At 46.0% G+C, this 19,951-nt stretch overlaps 1 protein-coding gene across 1 annotated transcript in view; it reads right to left on the bottom strand.

The window, feature by feature from the left end:
• NCAPD3 (non-SMC condensin II complex subunit D3) overlaps window positions 1–19,951 on the bottom strand; it is a 77,915-nt gene that overhangs the window by 2,056 nt on the left and 55,908 nt on the right. Inside the window, exons 24-33 of the mRNA XM_037731552.1 lie at window positions 19,276–19,514; window positions 18,431–18,510; window positions 10,930–11,067; window positions 10,378–10,511; window positions 9,911–10,110; window positions 7,093–7,203; window positions 5,325–5,507; window positions 3,786–3,952; window positions 3,386–3,525; window positions 2,392–2,469 (exon numbers count right to left, since the gene is read on the bottom strand). Of these exons, the coding sequence (XP_037587480.1) occupies window positions 2,392–2,469; window positions 3,386–3,525; window positions 3,786–3,952; window positions 5,325–5,507; window positions 7,093–7,203; window positions 9,911–10,110; window positions 10,378–10,511; window positions 10,930–11,067; window positions 18,431–18,510; window positions 19,276–19,514 (1,470 nt within the window). The remainder of the gene's footprint in view (window positions 1–2,391; window positions 2,470–3,385; window positions 3,526–3,785; window positions 3,953–5,324; window positions 5,508–7,092; window positions 7,204–9,910; window positions 10,111–10,377; window positions 10,512–10,929; window positions 11,068–18,430; window positions 18,511–19,275; window positions 19,515–19,951) is intronic.

The following is a 19,951-nucleotide window of genomic DNA, read 5'->3' on the forward strand; positions in this document are numbered from 1 at the left end:
CTTTCTTGGAGGCCTGGATGGTGCAGCCTCGCCCCTCCCGGGTGGTGCTGTACCCAGTGCATACGCTGCTATCGGCACACTACCCAGAACAGCAGGGCTGGGCAGCTGCTTGCTGGTGCCAGTGAGCCTGCTGCCTTTCTGCAAGCACACACGAGGAGGCAGCTTCAGAGCTCTCCATGCTCTGCACATGGTGTCTTGAGGATGGACTGTGTCTTCCCATTTACATTTTAAAGCTCATCAGCCTTGCGCTGTGTACCTGATGGCTACTTGAGTGCCATTAGCAGACAATGGTAGAGAATTCTGTCATCATCACTGCCAGATCTGCTTATTCTGTTTCTGTGAAGTCTCTCCTTGTGCTGTCACGTGAAATTCCCTTCCTTACACACACGTTGCTCTTCCTGTTTGGAAGCCCAAATGTGCTCCAAAAAATTAGTCTCCCATCTTTACAGAAGCACAGGTGCGGGGGTTCTGACATCCCCCGGGCACTGTGCATAGAATCAAGGGCAGCAGCGTCTGTGCCACCCGAATGGTAACAGTAAGAGGGACTTGCTAAAACCCCCACAGATTTTCAGTTAAAGTCCTAGCATAAAAATTGAGTAATTTTCACTTCTGTCTAGCAACACCACTTTGTTTGAATTGATGCGCCACAGTGCTGAACTGGGTGGCATCTTTTCCACCAGCTTTGAAGAGCTGAGACACTTCCTGACAGTCACCCCCACCTAAACTAAAAGTTGCCACAACAATCTGGACGTATAAACCACAGAGAAAACAGCACTGAGTGCTTTTAGGCTACCTAACAATTCTCCCAGGAAGGAGAGCTAATAGGAGACCCTGCAAGCATTTCTTCCTGGTTCAGTAAAGAGAGAGATGGACAGAAACTGCATCAACAGGAATATTATGTCCAAGAGCCTGAAGCAAGAACAAGTCCTCCACCGACTCAATGACACCGGGGCGCCTGATTCCCAGCACAAAGTATGGCTCCCCACATGCAAACGAGGGCAGTATGAACACTCCCCGCCAGGCTGCACTGCGGAGGAACACGGGCTGCTAGGAAACCAACCCAACACTGACATCAGGGGCTCACAGGATGAGCACAACTCAAATGAGATGCATCCTCCCTGTTTCTTCAGCATATGGTGCCTCACTGCCAAAATAGAAGCACTTGATGCTCCTGAGCCAGGAACATCGAACATACAGCAAGCTCCAACACACAGAACATCGCACCTGTCCACGACGCAGGATCCCAAATTACCCACTGCTTTTAATGACAAATGCCGTCATGATTCAGTAGTCATCTGAGGGTGGGGGTGGGACAATCTCCCTTAATAAGGGGATTTGGATGAAAATTGCCTCTAACCTGCTAAATATTCTAGGAGATCACAGCATCAGGTGACAGAACATTCAAGTAGCTAGAACACAGCAGGTGCTCCATACATGTGAGCTGACTGAAGGGGTGACTAAAGGAACAGCATGACACCTTGCTGCCCTGTTGCCAGGAAAAGCATCTTAGCACGCTCTTGTCTTCCCCTCCTGCAGACAGGACGGGGAGACAGGCTCCAGAAGGGGCACGAGAGGTGGGGCCAGAAGGCCTGGGCTCAGCGCCCAGCTCTGCCCTCCCAGAAATCTCCAGGAGGAGATGTCTGCCGCCTCCCAGGTTCCAGGCACTGTGGTGGGCCCCTGTGGAGACAGTGAGGAGTGGAACGGCCAAGGAGGATCCTGGAAGAAGAGTGTGGAGTGTGCAACGAGGTGATCAGTGCCACAGGAGGGTCAGGGACACGTGGGGCTGCATGCAGCTTGCCAAGGGCACTGGGCACAGCCGAGCACAGAGTGAGGGGCACGAGGGGACACGGCAGGCAGGGCCTGGCTACTATTCCATGGATTTGGGCAGGAAGAATTTGTTCTTCCTGTAAGAGTTTTCTCAAAAGAATGTTTTTTTTTTTATAAGATTGGAGACAGTAAGAAGCTATCAAACAAGGGAACTGGAAAAAAATATTCGACTCTCCTAACTCACCTCTCTTTTGAAATAAAAGGAAAAGAACAGACAGTAGAAAAAAGCACGGAGGGGAATGAGACACAGGCTCCGGACAGGTCCTTGGGTGTCCTGTCTTGGCAGCTGCAGAGCGTGCATGGCACCTGCTGGTGCTGACGTCTGCCCCATGAGGGCCTGCAGGCCCCTGTGACGTTTGACTGACTGCATGGAACAACACTCACTCAGTGCTCATGGATCAAGCTACCGTGATCGCTGTGAAACACTCCACCTCAACAATGCACTCGCACGGTTTGACCACCAAGACTTCCTGCACCAGAGGAGTCTTACTACAACTCCAGCAAACACGGCGCGACTGCAGGAGAGACTGAGGGGAAGCCAGCGTATTCCGATCAGTTACTCACTGTCAGGGGTGCTGATGGCTCGCTTGGTCATGTGCTCAGCTGCACCATTCGACTCTTGCTCCAAGCTGTGTGAAGACACTAGGATAGAACGGAAAAGGTGTAGATGTCCAGAAATACCCCCAAACAATAACAAAGAACAAAACAACCAAACGAGAAAAGATATTTGCAAGATGTAAAGTTAAAATCCCTAGTACTTAAAATTTTCGTATAAAGAGGCAATTCAGAAAGAAATACAAATAAATGATAAACATGAGAAAAAGTGTCCCTTCTCATTAGGATTCAAACAAATAAAAATTAAAACCAGACCAATTTTGGTCTATAAAGCTTAGCAAAGACAATGGGAAATTACAAAACCAGTGTCTTTAAGTAGGAAAATGGACACTCCTGCAGGAGTCTAACTTGGCATGAGTGACGGAGGACAGTTTCACACTATCCAAAGTTTTAAAACATCCATGGCCTTTGACTACTGGGAATTAATCCCAAGGATTACATACATACATGGCTATATGTACAAGGAGGTTTACTGTGACAATGTTTTTATGAAAAAATTGAAAATCACCAACATTTCAAGGACCAGGACAGTAATAAATAAGTTATTTCCACAGACACAATGCCATGAAGCCACTGGAAGCAAAGGCTGAAAAGAAAAGTTTATGGAAACTGTCTACTGCGTCGGACTTAAGTATGCAGGGCAACAGGTCATAGAACAATGCACATACAGATCACAATTCCACACACAAAACACGTGTAAGAGGAACAGAATGGCTGGAGGAAGGGACGCCTCACCGCCAGGGGTGAGTTTCAATTTCACTCTATTTTCCAGATCTCCTAGAATAAATATGCATTATTACCCATGATCCTAAAAGCCCAATTAATGTTATTTGTTTTAAAGATAAGAAAACAGGAACCGTTTTGAGAGGAATGAGAAGTAGGCGTGTTCTGTTTCCTGACCTGTAAATGCTCTACTATGTATGGCACCAAACTTAAAGCTTACCCTGATTGCACGTTTTTCCTGGGCTTCCAGAGTTTAACGTCAAAGGCAGAACTCCTAAGCTCCGACTCCGATGCCTGCTATTTGACTCCACAGCTTTCTTGACAGAATTCAGGATTGCAATGGTGCTCAGGGACATGCGCCTGTGGAGAACAGCCACAGCCGCTGACTTTCTCACTGCAGACCATTGCAGAGGTGACAGTGCAGCACTGTGTCCCCGTGGGCCTCCTGTCTGGCGCACTCCTCACCCCCAATCAAACCTCCCAGGGCCAGGTGTGGAGCGGAGTGGCAGGCCAGACAAGGACGATGTCTTTCTGCCCGTGCTTGGTGGGAATGGCAGGGGCGCCTCTGAGAACATCACCACAGACAACCAGCCCCGAGGTGACCTCCAGGGGTTCTTTACCTGGCTTTGGGCAGCAGCCTCTGCAACGGCCCAGTTTCAGGTGTAGGAGATGACACTGGCATGTGGCCAGCACTTGCCCTGGGTGTGCAGGGCTGGCTCACGGCAGGGAATGTGGCGGAATTTTCTTGGCCAGCAGGAACTGGCACTGTTTCTAAACACGGATGAACCTGGTAGAGAAGATAAAGAGTATGTACCTTCTAACATTTTCTACGTTTTTAAACATTGATATACGGTAGTTGTGCATGTTTTGGGTATACACGTGAGATTTTGATACATGTGTACAATGTAATGATCAAATCAGTGTAAACTGGATCTCCGTCACCTCAAACATGAATATCTTTTGTGTTGACAACACTCCAATTCTCCTACTTTGAAATACACAGTAAACTGTTAAATTATAATATCTCCTCTGTACTGAATACTAGAGCGTATTTCTTTGATCTAACTTTATTTTGGTACCCATTAAGCAACTTCTCTTCATCCCCCTCCTTTTCCCACCCCTTCCCAGCCTCTGCTAACCACCAAAAATCCACTCTAACTCCACGAGATCCACTTTTTTGGCTCGTATATACGAATCAGAACATAGTCTTTGGCTTATTTCATTAATGGAATGTCCCCTGGGTTCATCCTTGTTGCATCAGATGACCCGATTTCACGTTTATGGCTGAAAAGTACTCCATTGTGTCCATCACCCATTTTCTTTACCCACTCATCCGGTGACGGACATTTAGGGTGTTTCCAAATCCTGGCTATTGTGAACAGTGCTGCAGTGAACATGGGGAGCAGGTACATCTCCCACGTCCTGATTTCCTTTCTTTTGACTATGCAGTCAGCAGCGAGTCTGCTGGCTCATAAGGCAGCTCTACTTTTAGTTTTTTAGGAACCTCTATTCTGTTCTCCATAGTGGCTGTTCTACTTTCCCTTCCCACCAACAGTGTACAAGCCGTTCCCTGTCTCTGTTTTGACAGTTTTATTGGAATAGAATCTTCGTATACTGAGTAGGTCCACAGTAGTGTATTTTGAAGCCTTATCAGCTCTGGGTACGTTGAATTTCCTTTTCAGAAACAGAATACTATGAGAAAGCTGCCACTTGTAGATGCTGTGGCATGGCAGCAGAGAAAAAGGAGTACGCTGCTTTGTGCTCACTGCTCCTTCCTACAGGAGATCTGCCTGCATTCCTCAGTACAGTGAGCGGCAGCTACTCCTAGAAAGGGCCATGGGCCGATCTGCTCTAAAGAGGGCGTGCTGGGAGAAGATGCGAACACACTGACACACCCCGGCAGACCCAGGATCTACAGTCACAGCTACTGCTGCCAGCTTACTTCCCGCGCCACATCCTCGTGGGAGGGAGGCCTGGAGCACAGGAAATCCATCACAGACAGAAAGGCACAAGGGAACGGCCAAAAGCAGCACTCCTGAGGCCTTTGGGCTGACTAACCTCTGATGTCAGAGATCTTGAGAGGTGCTGGACAAACGACAGGCTGGCAGCAGACAGTAACCTGGACTGTCAGGTCACAGTGCAGTGGGTCCCACACCTACCTGTGCCATAGCCGCCACCTCGGCACCTGCAGCCATGCCAGTCACATCTGCATGTTTTGCTAGCTCTTGCTCCTGGGCCAGCTGTTCCTGGTACTTCTTCATGTCATACTCAAGCTCTGATGCCAGCTGTTTGTCAACTGCAAAGAAATCCTTGACCTCATCTCGGTAATCCTGCATCACCTCCTAAAACAGACCCAGGAGCATCCTTTAATGTGTTCTTGAATAAAAAAAATAGGCCCTGAACCCCATGACACACATTTGCCTCTGTAAGAAACCTGCACATCCTGCACATGTACCCAGGAACTTAAAAAAGAGAAAAGCCCTCCAACATGACTTGATAGCTAATAGGAGGAACAGTAAGACTTACATGACTGAAATCAGGTGATTTCCACTCGAGTAACTAACAGGCACGTGGTATATTTGGAGCAAACACCACTGGCCACACAGGCAGGTGAACATGTGTGCAACTAACTGTTCTCTCTTTTAGGAACCATCCTGGCTATCTGGCACTGAATGGGCAACCTCCCAGGTTCCCAGTGGGAGAAAGACATGCTCAGACAGGGCCTCTGGAGCAAGTTCCAGGATGCCGTGGCTCTAAAATCTGTTCATCTGTCTACACTGGCCTCCCCATTGGTTGTCCAGGGGTTAAAACTAAGGCTCAAATCCCATCTTTGTGTCTTCTTCTGAAGATTTTACAGAAAACCTTTTCTCATACCTGGGGAAAAACATCCTTAGGTCTTAAAGAGGGCTGCTAGGGGCAAAACCACTTTGTTAAGAGAAAGAATCATTCTACCTAACAGTAACAGGCAGGAAAAACACTGCAGCTCTAACTAGGAGGCAAGTCCCAGCAAAGAGCAGGAATCCATGCATTCTTCCAGCTGCCACTAGGAGTGGGTTCCACAGGCCATGAAGAGACTCCTTGGAGCTGCTGACAAGCAGCATGTGGCCATCCTCTGGGTGTGTGCTCACAAGCAGGAAGAAGACTTATTTTTCTTAAGTGTTTATGTAGTCTACGTACAATCTAAGCTCTTTTTTTTTTTCCTAAGATCTAAAGCAGGGCAATAAATACAAGAATAATTGAAAGTGTTTATTTTTATCATACAATGAGAATACCTTTCCTCCCTTAGCTTCCTATGATAAAAAGCTATTTGAAAATTTATATTCAATGTAATTTTTATTGCAACCTTTTTTGGAAAGAAAAAATTGTAGCATTTTTTTGAGGAAGAAAAGCACATAATGTGAACAGAGAAATAACTGCTGAATTAAATAAAAACTATGTTGCATTTATTTATTAGTAAAAGATTTTGCCAGAAAGGTCTGAGGCCCCACTTAGGTCTGCCCTGCAAGTCAATACATCTTGGCTTTGCTCAGACCAAGCTCCTCATGGACCCCCGCTGCTTGACAAAGAATTGAGACCAGTGATGGCAGCCCCCGAGGCAGCTGCTGCACAGCAGTTATTTCCTGACCTTGTCAATCCGAGTCAGCGCAAAAGGTAAGCACCCTGAAATCAAACCCGAGGACCCACTTTCATCTTACCCCCACCAGCGTGAACGAAGATGCCCGTGTACTTGACCCCGGCTGGACACCCAAGGAAGGAGCGGCTTTGGTAGAACCCAGAGCCAACCCCTAGCTCCACAACAGTTACCAAAGTCATGTTGGGTGTGCAGAATTTGGGGTTCTAATCATTCACTGACTGCCATAACTGGCAGAAGATCCTGATGAGCCGGCAGGAGGACAACAAGCACAAAAGCACAGGCTCCACCCTTACCCTGAGATAGTGCATGAGTTCCCGCAAAGCTGGGATCTTATTTTTCTCCAGCACAGTCTTCAGGGAGATGATAATTGGAATAATATTTTCTATGAAATTCCTCTTCTGAACCTGGTCACACAAACAAAGACATGTCTTAGATGTATGAAATTCTGCAAGACGAAGCCTCTCCTTGATCTAGTTCTTTGAGTAGAGCCAACCTGGCACACTGCGTCAGTTTACTTTTACTTCTCATTATGATACTGGGGATGCAGAGGACCCCTGCTTTTCTCTGGGAGACTTTGTAAGCATTGCCTCAAAATACTCCGAAGGCTTTGTAAGGTAAGGTGGGGACAAATACTACTCCTCTTTCTAAATGGGGAAAAGGAATTAGAAACATGTTGACTAACTTTGGACAAAAGCCCCAAATCTCCACAGAAGCCCCTGAGGGACCTTGGCTCTGGCTCCACATTCAGTCCTCCATTCAACACTCCCCCCTTGGAACACAAGTCAGCTCACTCTGGCTACCCAGAGGGATGCTTTATATTCCTGCTGGTGAAGGAACAATGGTCTAAAAATGGCTAGGCTTGAAGATAGCCAGCTGTCTCTTTCTCTGTACACATCTACAGAATACTATGAATGTATATATACATAGTACTGGATTTGACCAAGCCTTCACAATCTTTACCTTGAATGATCACTAACCATAAATATTTTGCAGTAACTCTCTTTAAATTAAAAAAAAAATTCATTAAAGTAGCCCACATTTACAAGATGTATCTTCCTGAAGCTGAAAGTACTCTTTTCCTTCTCATTTAAAGTCACTAGTATATGTTTCTTACTTGTAAACCCCTCATTTCTAAAATGTCTTATCAGATTCCTGAAACAGGAGGACAACAGGTAGAGAAATAAGCAATTTAACACACCCAGATGTGAGCAGATGTTATGTTTACGAATAGTCTTAAGAAGAGGCTTCCTTGCATTCACTTGACAAGTATTATCAAGCACCTTCTCTGTCCAGGCAAAGAACTAACCCTCTGGCGATGCAAAATGAAGCCAAGCATCCCTGCCCTCCGGCGGCTTCTACACAGTGAGTGTTTTAAGGGAAAAGGTGCAAGAGGCAGGGTGTTAGGGAATTTATGTATTGAGGCAGGATGCCTAAGGAGTACATGGCCATCCTATGGATGGTCCTAAGGTGTGTGGGGAAGGGAGGATGAGTGGGTGAGAGCGCTGCAGACATCAGACCAGAGGCAAGGGCACAGGAGCAGGATGCAGCTCACAACTGAGGTGCAGATGGCAATTTGGAGTGCACAGGTCACAGGTGAGGATGGAGGGAAGTATGGGAAAGGCTGAAGGCACATCAGAGGTTCTGTTCACCTTGAAAAAGAAGAATCAGGGTTTATTCAGAAGATAGGAGGTCACCAGCATAGTTTTTAAAGATTTCACTAGTGAAGTATAACATATGTAATAAATTTACCCATGTTAAATGAACAGTTCCATGAACTTTGACAAAAGTCTATATTGAATAACCAGCAGCGCAGACCAACTACCAACTATTACCAAAAGCTTCCTGCCACCCCTCACAGTCAACATACCTTTGGTCTGTTTCAGGTAGGACAAAAATGATTAAATTTGTACTTAAGAATGACTGCTCTGGCAGCAAGGTGGTACATGGCCAGTGACAGAAAGAAACCAAAACAGAAAGGGTGATAAGGAAACCATGGAAACAGCATAAGCTTAAACAAGGTCAGAACTAGAGAGATAGACTGGTAAGAGAAAACAGGCAGGATCTTGGGGCAAGATATGAGCAGAGTCTATATCCTTGGGGTCCAAAGCCTTCAGGGGCCAGGTGGGAAATACACATTGGCAATCCAGGATAGGAGAAAAACAGTGGCAGCCAAGCTCTGCCCCAAAATCGTTCAGATCCAAACTCTACACTTGCTGCCAACAAAAGCCTCAGCCTGGCACACCAGACTCCAGTCTGCAAGAACACCATAAACTGTGGAGACAGAGAAGAGGAGAAGAGGAGAAGACTGAGTGAGTTTTGACAGAGTAAGTCAGAGACACCTGGAACATGTCTGGGCAGCAGGGGGACCTGAGCTCAGGCTCAAGAGAAACGCTAGAGCAGGAAACAGATTTGAGAACTGTCACCACATGGCAAGAGTTAAAGCCACCAGTAAGAAAGAAGTCAGCACTATGGCATACCACCAGGATTCCAGGGAGAACAGGGAAGCCAGTGGATGGTGGGAAGATTGGGACACTCATTTGTGAAATGAGTTTAGGGGAGTCGTACACTCGCTTGCGACAGGAGCTTATAGAGCTTCGAACTCACTTGTGACGTGAGCTTGGGAGAGCTGCATACTCATTTGTGAAATGAACTTAGGGGAATGGCACACTTGTGAAATGAGTTCAGGGGAGCTGTTTATTCACTTGTGAGATGAGGTTAGGGCGCTGAATACTCACTTGTGAGATGAGCTTGGGGGAGCTGCACACTCACTTGTGAGATGATCTTAGGTGAAGCGGCATACTCACTTGTGACACGAGCTTAGGGGAGCAGTACCCTCACTTGTGAGATGAGCTTGGAGCTGCACACTAACTTCTGACATAAGCTTAAGTGGAGAGGCACGCTCACTTGTGACATAGGCTTATGAGCGCTGCACACTCACTTGTGAGATGAGCTTAGGGAAGTGGCACATGCAACTTGTTAGATGAGCTTAGGGGAAAGGGCATACTCACCTGTGAGATGAGCTTGGGGGAAGGGGTGCACACACTTGTGAGATGAACTTAGGGAGAGCTGAACACTCACTTGTGAGATGAGCTTAGGGAGGGGCACACTCACTTGTGAGATGAGCTTCTTCTGAGCTTCCTGCATGACTACATTTGCCAAGGCCACGTCATCTTCTTCTATAAGGAGGTCTTTGTCTGGTTTAGATCTCATTGCCAAAAGCTTGATCTCCTTTGAGCTGAGGACCTCGAATGTATCTGAGAGTAACTCACTGGCGTCCAGGTCCAAGGGTAGGATGCCATCAGCAAAGAATGCTGAGAGAGAGAAAAAGAACATAAGCTTCTGAGAAATGCTCTGGCCCAGAGCGGGGGTGTAATTCACACAACAGGGGGGCCATCTGAGGCTGCTGGGGGTCTGCAAGGGTGTTCCGACTGGGGCACAGCTGATGCTAGAGAAGGACAAGATAACAGGAGTCTTCCTGCAGTGCCAGTGTCCCCCTTGCTAGAGACCTGCTGGGCCATTATCAACATAGCATTTCATTTGCAAACACACACATTTTCTCCCACACACACTGGGCTTACCCAAAATACTAAGGCAGATTTTGGAAGTGATGTTGAATCGCTGTTCATCTGTGAAGTGCTCTAGAAGAAATTTGTAGATTTTCATTCGTCTCTCTTTGTTTGACTTTCCCTTCAATGAAAACAGCCGCTTCTCCCTGTGGCAGAACAAGCCAATTTTACTGCATCACATGGGCATGGGTGGCAGGGATTTAACCCTACATTTTAACTGCATCCTCAAAGCTGCATGCCAAAGACTCGAGTGCACTAAAGAAACCCTATGCTCATCACAGGCACTGTCCTTAGGAAGCGATTGGGGGAAGGGGTGCACTCACTTTTGAGATGAGCTTGGGGGAAGGGGTGCATACACTTGTAAGATGAGCTTAGGGAGAGCTGAACACCCACTTGTGAGATAAGCCTGGGGAGCGGACACTCACTTGTGAGATGAGCTTCTTCTGACGCCATCCTGTCAAGCCACAGTAAAGACCTGGGGGAGGGTCTGTGTCTACCCACTACATGCAAAGGCCCCCGGCTCTTACCCAGATATAAGGAGAGCGCCTTAGCTGCTTCACTGACCTCTCTGACTGAGGGAACTTGTTATACTTCTCATGCTTCTCATAGTTATTGAAGTGAAAAATACACTCAATGAAGTGTTGGAAGAACATGACAGGGTTCCTCTTCAGTAACAGGTGAGCCAGGCAAAACTGCCCGAAGCTGCAAAGGTGAGAGAAACAAAGAGGGAGATGCATTTGCTATGTACCACCAGCCTCTGAATACACCAAGAACTCTGCTGAACAGAAGACAGTTGTGCATAAGGATAGGGATTCAAAGTCTATCCCAATAAATAGTTCCTTCGGATCTAAAGAAGACAGAAATTCAGCTGTCTGGTCTGTCCTTGCTCCACAGCTTCCTTTCAAATCCAAGGTCAGTGTGAGTATTTTTTCCACCAAGTTTCCTTTCAAAACTGACACAAGGTGTTGTTATCCAACTGCAGTTGACGTGGGGGAAGTAGTCAACCAACTTAACTTCAAAACTGCTTCTGCAATTAGAGGCCAGTGGTCTTTAAGGCTGATGCAATGACGATAGTCACCAGAAAAGGGACATCTGGCCTTCACCTCCCAACTTCAAGCTTGTCACTCACAATTATCAACAAAAACCAATTTCAGTAACAGGAACTTTTTTCAAGAATAGGGATTAATGACAAGAGCTTCATAGTTTGGGTCAGGAGGACAAATGCCCTCCGCAATGCCACAGACTCAATTCGCTTTGGAATCACCAGCAAGCCCTGGGCACTCTCCTCCCACCAGAGAGGTGTAGTTAACACAACTGGAAGGCCGTCTGAGGCTGCCAGGGGGTATGCAAATGTGTTCTGTCTCAACACATCTGTGCAATGCTGCACATGGGTCACAGACGCCACCAGGACCCCAACAGAATGAAGATTTCCAGTGCCAGATGAAAATAGGCAACTGTTTGACTACAGGCCACCAGAGAGTTTCTGTTCATCACGATAGTAGGTGACAGAATGCCAAAGCACTGATTTTTGCTCAGAGGTCAAACTAACGCGCTGCAGGCTCACTGTGATCCACTCACATTGTCAAGACCAGTATTTGGATTTCATTTCAGAGCTCAAATGCAATTTCCACCCACAGGAGCACCAGTCAGCTCTCTTTGGGAGAGTATCAGTGTCAAGGACTGTTCAAAGGGCAGACACTGACCTTCGAGGGCATTGGGACCACGTAGGAGACTGACCCTTTGTTTCCCCAGTGGTGTTCTTTATGCTAAAATTCAACTCAGTTTGTGTTCACAGCACATCAATTAAAAATCAGAGAAGGTAGATGAAAAATCATGATGGAAGTAAGCCTAGATAAAAGTTCCACTGTAGGTAATTACACCTTGACTATTCACCTAGGAAATAAGGGAGCAATCTGACTTAGAAACTTGAAGAGACCATGCACATGGCTCACAGCGATAATCCCAGCACTTTGGGAGGTTGAGGCAGGCAGATCACGAGGTCAGGAGATCGAGACCATCCTGGCCAACATAGCAAAATCCCATCTCTACTAAAAAAATACAAAAATTAGCTGGGCATGGTGGCATGTGCCTGTAATCCCAGCTACTTGGGAGACTGAGGCAGGAGAATTGCTTGAACCAGGGAATTGGAGGTTGAAATGAGCCAAGATCGTGCCACTGCACTCCAGCCTGGCAACAGAGCAAGACAGTCTCAAGAAAAAAAAAAAAAGAAATATAAAAACAAATTAAATAAAACTCTGTTTAATAAAAGGAATTCCATGAGTTGAAATTCACTTAAGGACAACTAGAAGTACTTGGCTGATCTAATAGTAGCCAGTTTATTTTGTGCAAATTATGTTGTTTAATGACCCTGTTTGAAAGGCAAAGGTCACAGCATCAGATGAAGTTCTTTCTAAACGAGGATTACTGTGGTACACCATCTGTGACAAGAATGGAGAACACCACTAAACAAACAAGAATTTATCTTCTGTGGCATTTTACTATTGTCATCTACTATGGCATGGCAGTTTCTACATTATGTGAACTTCCTCCTCAGAAATGAAGTCACATATATGAAAATGTAAAGCCAGAGAGAATCAGCAAACCTTCCACAAGATGAGCATTCACTCTGAGTTTTGACCTGATGTCAAATGCCAATCTATGCAGTTTAGGTCAAGAACACACATAGGTGGAGGTAACCAACAACGGGTAAGATTCCGTGGAGTTTAAGCCCTAGTGAAAAACTTGCTGAATCAGCTAGACGAATTCCATAAAACATAAAACCACGCCAGATTCACACACTCAGCACTGAAAATGCAGAGCCTTCCAGCAAGAGAAACTGGAAGCCACAACCAATGTGTGACTACAACTCATCTTGGCTGCTGTATTCACTGGAACTTAATTCAACGGGCAAGTTTCAGCCTTGATGAGATTAAGGTACAACCGTCTTGCGAGCTTTCTGACTGGTGAAGAGGAACTATTTTGTTTCTTGTTTGTCTGCTAAAAAGTCAGGAGAAAATAGCATTCCAAGTAATGCTTCCTAGAATATTCCTTTAGAGTGACAAGAGGCAGCACTCTCCAGGTATGTGGATTAGGAAACCTCCATGACTCTCTTGGGAATCCTGGTAAGCTGGGAGCTTGGTCAGCATCCTCTCCCCAGCCCTCAGGACAACTACTAGGAGCACATACACCCACACCACTAACTCAGGGATGTGGTCTAGGGATTTCACACAGTGTGAGCTGCATGCATTACATGGTCCACCAACTAAATCTGAGTGATTACCTTGTTACAGCCTTGTAAAAGGAAGTTATTACTCTCTTACTAAGAATCGAAATCCAGAATATTCCAACAGCCCAAAAGGCCACAAGGGAAGAGCTCTGTGTCCACTTCCGTTTTCAGCTTTAGTAGGAAACACAAGAATCTTCTTTCAGATTTCTTCATGAGCCGAATGCCATTCTGAAGCAGGGTGTCTGCTCAGTAAAGGCTGCTGTTGCTGAACTCATGTTCCTGACCTGGCCGACAAAACACGTCTACCTCAGGGAAGGACTGGGGCTCAGACCCATGTAGGCCAGAATTCCACTTGAGGCTTGAAGCAGTATTTCCTACACCCTAGTTCCCCCTGGCCACCACCCCAAATCCAAGCACCTGTGATGGTCTGTCTACACCGTCATCGTCCCTGACTTCCTGCTTCCTTCCTCCCTCCGTGTACTCTGCACTCCAGGTTCCACAGTGAATCAGGCCCTGCCCTCCACAGCCAACTCTCAGGGCACTCTATGCTTCCTCTTTATGAATGCAGGCTGGCTGTCCTCAAGCACACCAGTTCTCTCAGCCCTCCCAAGGGAAGGCTGCTTCGTCCCTCGGTCAGAGGATGAGAGGCACATTTCCCAGACTGCCAGTGCCTTCCTGCCTAAACCCACCAAATGTTCACTGCATGTCTGCTCAGTTTCATGTTCCCTTTCAGGTGCTAGGAATACGGCGTAACAGAGCCAAACTCGTGCCTCTCAGGAAGCCTGTATGGAGCATGTGGACCAAATAGTGTGTTGCCAACAGTGCTCTGACACTGGTAGACAGCTCGAAACGGGTTCACTGAAGCACGGGAAGTGCAGGCAGGATGCTGGTTAAGATGCACACAGGCTGCTGTAGCACCCGCAGACGGCCTCTGCCTCCACCTCCCTGTGGCACTCCTGCTACCTGCCTCTTGCCCTCTCTGCTACCTGGTTCCTGGTTTTCCTCTCCATTCCAAATCCCCACAGGACTCAGTGTCTTTAATGTCCATGCAGATGAGCCACTGAAGGCCCTAACTTTCTACTTTCCTGGCTTCCCTCTTTCCAGTGACCCTCCCATTTGGACCCAACGTCACCAGTGGCAGCCACACCCTGGACCCAGTTGCCACAGTGGAGATCAAAGAGTCCACTCATGGCTGCCCTGCCGATCCTTCCAGCGGTCTGGCTCCCTCACCCCCTCGGATTGTTCCACGGCTTCACTAAGCCCTCCAGACAGTCGAGTGCTTGCTTCCTTTTCTCCCAAACCAGGCCATCCTTGTTGTTGCCCCCTTTTCTATCTCAGTGGTCCATTATTTGAGTCGTTCTCCTACCTTAAGCTTCTGGCCCTGCCTCTCTGCGCTCCTGTGGCAGTGCCCAGTTAAACTAAAATCATCTGCTTATTGCTTGGCTGTCACCCTGTGACTACAAGGCCACTACCTATTGGGCGGACAGGAAAACAGATCATAAAATTTTGTAGCCTCCAAATTTGGGGTTTATATGAGCAATTAAAAATGTCATTCGTGCCAGGGGTGGTAGCTCATGCCTAATCCTGGCACTTTGGGAGGCTGAGGTAAGAAGACTGCTTGAGTCCAGGAGATTGAGACCAGCTGGGCAACACAGTGAGATCCTAACTCTACAAAAAATGAAAAATTAGCTACTTGCAGTGGGACCTGCCTGCAGTCCTAACTATTTGGGAGGATGGGGTGGGAGGATCATGTGAGCTTGGGAGATTGAGGCTGCAGTGAGCCGTGACTGCTCCACTGCACTCCAGCCTGGGAAACAGAGTGAGACACTGTCAAAAAAAAAAAAAAAAAAAAAGTCATACAGAGAGCACAGAACAAAAACCTGCAGGGACGAGCAGAGCCTCATTCTACAGAATGTGGGTGATGGGGAGGCAGGGCTGCAAGAAATGAGTAGGGTCCAGCTCCAGTCCCTCTTGCCAGAAGTGCCATCATCCAGATGCAGCCTGTGGCCAGCTAGCTCTCCAATTCCAGTGAAGGAGCTGTGACTACTGAGGCCCCCAACCTCACAGTTATTCAATGGGGGCAGCTGAGGAGGTGCTCACAGCTCCAGATCCCCCAGACCTCAGGGAGGCAGGGGATGGTGGGGCCAGCAAGGGTGTGGTTCAGGATGTCCTCTCTGAGATACCACAGATGGATGAAGACTTACAGAGCATGTGCTGCTGAGTGGGGCTGATGGGGAGCAGACCTGGATCCGTATGAAAGACGTAGAAACCCTTCCCCCAGCTGTCTAAGCGACTTGCCTTTGGCCCACCCAGACAGAAACTCCTCATCATCCACAGCACCCCAGCTACTGAGCTGCTGGAGGACAGCAGCACTGGGGTGGTCCCACCATGCTGCAGCCCTGTATCAGGGTCTGCCCTCCATCCAGACTGTCCAGATTCTATCTGTAGTCCAAATGGTGCTTATGTCTGGAAGAGAGACACTGGTACCTCTTCCCACCCCACACAGAGACCCCCAACTCACTCTCTGCTTTGTCTGAGCTGGGGTGGAGGGGGACTACTTGCTGGGCACACTAATAAAAACCCAGAACTTCAAAGAAAAAAACAAGTCACAAAAAATTTCAATAGGCTCTGTGAACCACAGTCTCTTCATAAGACCTGTATTAACAGATACACGTGAAAAATGTGCTGCCTGGTGCAGTGACTCAAGCCTGTAATTCCAGCACTTCGGAAGGCCGAGGTGGGTGGATTGCCTGAGCCCAGCAGTTTGAGACCAGCTTGGCAAAAACCTGTCTCTACAAAAAAATTAAAAAACTAGCCAAGTATGGTGGCATGCACCTGTAGTCCGAGTTATTTGGGAGGCTGAGGTGGGAGGATCACTTGAGCCCAGGAGGTCAAGGCTGCAGGGAGACATGACTGCACAACTGCACTCCAGCCTGAGCAACAGAATGAGAACCTGTCTCAAAATAATAATAATAATAAATCTAACAGCAGACAGGCATAGCCTTTGGCCTAAAAATCAAAAGTCAGACACAGAAAGATATATACCACATGTCCTCATATATAAGAGCTAAAAAAAAGGTAGGGTCATAGAAGCAGAGAGTAGAATTGTGGTGATTACAGGCTGGAAGGGCACAGAAAGGCTGGTTAACAAATATAAATTACAGGGGGGAGTATGTTAAAATGCTCGACAGCACTGTAGGGTCAACATAGTTAACAATAATTTACTATTTTCAAAAAGCTAGGAGAGAAGACTTGGAAAGTTCTCAACACAAAGAAATGATAAATGTTTGAGGTGGTGGGTATGCTAAGTACCCCAATTTGATCATTACATGTTCTACACATGTATCAAAATATCACTCTCTATCCCATAAATATGTATAATTATTACACGGAAGAATAAAAATAAAAATAAAAGGAAAAAATTCAGAGAACAGACTAACTTAAATTAGTAAGCAAACGTAGTCATCAGCTTTTCAAAACTTAAAATCATGGTCTACATTTGGACTATGGTTCAAATAAATGCAGACATACAAGGGAAAGATGAAGGCGGAATTATTAAAATGTTAGTAAGAGGCACTGATAATCTTACTACACTGTAAAGTATCTCTATCTATCCTCTTATTTGATTGATGATCGATCTGAATACTCATATGTGCAAATCCTGCATATAATTTACTCACTGATCAATGCTATTTTTAACTTACAAGTATAGGAGCTAACAACCGTGAGGAAACACGAGGAAATTCAGGTTAAGTAACCAATTTTAGCTCCCAGGTGCATCACCTGAAAGCATTCCCAGCCTGTCTGATTACAGCTGTTCCTGGGCCATGCATTGTGTAGAGAGCCCTGAGTCAGTATAGCGGACACGTTGTAAAGGTAAGAAGGTGTGCGAAGGTATCTAAAAAAAAAAAGTGGCAGCCTTAGCTTTTTGCTTCTGACTTTGGACAGCAATAAGTAGAATCTTAGTTTTACTGGTTTGTTATGTGAAATGTTCCTCTTCCTTGGAAAATTACACCTACAGAAAACTGAGCGGAAACTGCTGCTAAATGGAACTGAGACTAAATTATTGCTGGCTATATTTAGACCCAAAGGGACCCACTGCTATCAGCCATTTATAGTTAACGAGCTCTGTAAAGACCTCTTCCCCACTGTGCAGCTTTTGCCATGGCATTCAACATTCTACTTTCCAATTGCAGACCTGCTTTAATAAGAATTATTGTTACAACAAACTCTAGGGTAACAAATTCTATCCGACCATTTCACAAAGCCTTGAAAATAAATCTTTAAAAAAACGATAGCAGGATAGAAATTAATATTTCCAAAGTCACTCCCCAGCACCATACAAGTCTGAAGAAATGCCAGTTCCAAGGAGTCTTGTCATCTGTACACTTGATTCCACATTGTGCAATTCTATCTTAATTCCTTGTTTCTTCCTTAAAATTTCTGCACTTAGAGTCTCAGCTCTTTATCAAAATTCACCGGTTTTTTTTTTTGGCCTAGAAATGAACACAGTGAAATCAATAGAGGCTGCTCCTCTATATAGTGTAATACAACAGGCGTAAGCTATTCTTCATGCTCCTTCAGGAACAGCAAGCACTGTCAGTAAATGCAGTCAATGCTGAGATTATCCAATGATGAATCTACCATTTTCTTTTCAACCGTGCGCAAAATCAAGGTTTGTTATATTGCATAGTATCTTAAAAAAATCTATTTTTCTGGCACCTACCAAAACCTCACTGACTCCTACATAACTCTCAATCAATCTCAAAGAAAAGAAATCCAGCATACATCAGAAATGAGGTAAACTGTTCAGTTGTCCGATGTGAGGAAAAGATTTACCTGGCAATGTCTGGGTGTGAATCTATCACAGTGCTGACAAATCGAAAGAATAGGGAGCCTTTCCACTTCACAAATTCTTCCTGTACAGAGAGAAGCCAGTATGTTTCAGAGTGCATCGTCATGGGCAATCCTCACTGGTCCCAGCCACACTCCACCCACCACATGGTCGGTCGCCGGCACACTGGCTCAGCACACAGGCACACACTTCCCAACCTTCGGATCATAGTGCAGTGTACGCGCGCAGAACAGCAGTAGCCTTCTACTCAAGGGAAACATGACTCAAAGCACGTGGCATTAGAGGGATGCTGCCACCCTCCAGTTACAATAGAGTTCATGATGTATGAGAATACAGAACATACCAGGACAGACATATAATCTAAGTGAAAGCCCTTCCCTTTAAAAATCAAGTATTATTTTCTCCTTGTTACAGGCCAAACATGGGCTCTCAATGTGTATAAAAATATAATGCTCTGTAGAGGTCTGTAGTTCACTAAGTTCTGCTGCACACAGAAACATACCACTAGACTCACACAGAAGAATAACAGAATTCGAACTAGAACTACCTGTCTACTGAATGTGCTTTTCTCTACATGGTACTTATTTTCAAAATGAAACTTCACACTGCTTGACCGAATGTCTGAACAAAGACCCAAAATGAACATTCACAAGTAACACTGTTGAGAAGGCTGTGCTGAATATCAGAAGGGTAATACTCTAGACCAGAGATGAGACAATTATTTTTGGATTATACTACACAGCAAGCACATTTCCTATGCAACTCAAATATTCCCTCAAACCAGAAGCAATGGTGCAGGAGAAAGGACAGGTGGAACCCTCCTATGCACCTGCAAGAGATTGGTAAGCAAGGTGAGCGTCTGCTTCCGGATGAACGGGTTGGAATCCTTCAGACACATAGAGATATTGGGAATATACTTGTCCACCATGGCAGTGTAGCGGATGCAAAGATCGCACATCACAATGATGACGTTGTTGCGGACAGCCACATCCTCACACACCTCGAGCTCTCGCACCAGGGCTGGGATGCTCTTCTTGGCGAGATCCTCATGCTGTAAGCACAGCTTACCTGGCACAGAAGACAGGAAGAGGTCTCGACTCTATTCTAAATCCTAATTCCGTTTCCACATTTTCTCCAGATACATCTTGCTATGGCTTCCATTTAATCAAAGTTAAAACATCATCCCCACAAGCACACACAACAAAAAACTAAAGGCAGACAGACCCAACTTGACTATTTGAATAAAAATACCTTAAGGAGAAACCCCCCCCCAGGAGTTATATACCATGGGGTGTTCCTTTATACCCATAAAATCATCTTCCTTTTAAAGTCAACATTTGAATTTTGCAGTTATCCCACTTACTTGGAAAATGATCAGCAAGGCCTGCGAGATGAAACGTTTTACTCCTGATTACACATATCCTCTACAGATGCTAAATACCCCGTGCTGAACTTGAAAATCTGAGCTAGGTCAATAGGAAAGAATGCACGTCCCCTTTCTCTCT

The sequence above is a fragment of the Cebus imitator genome, unplaced genomic scaffold (genome assembly GCF_001604975.1).
Source record: "Cebus imitator isolate Cc_AM_T3 unplaced genomic scaffold, Cebus_imitator-1.0 Scaffold405, whole genome shotgun sequence".
NCBI classification, from domain to species: Eukaryota; Metazoa; Chordata; class Mammalia; order Primates; family Cebidae; genus Cebus; species Cebus imitator.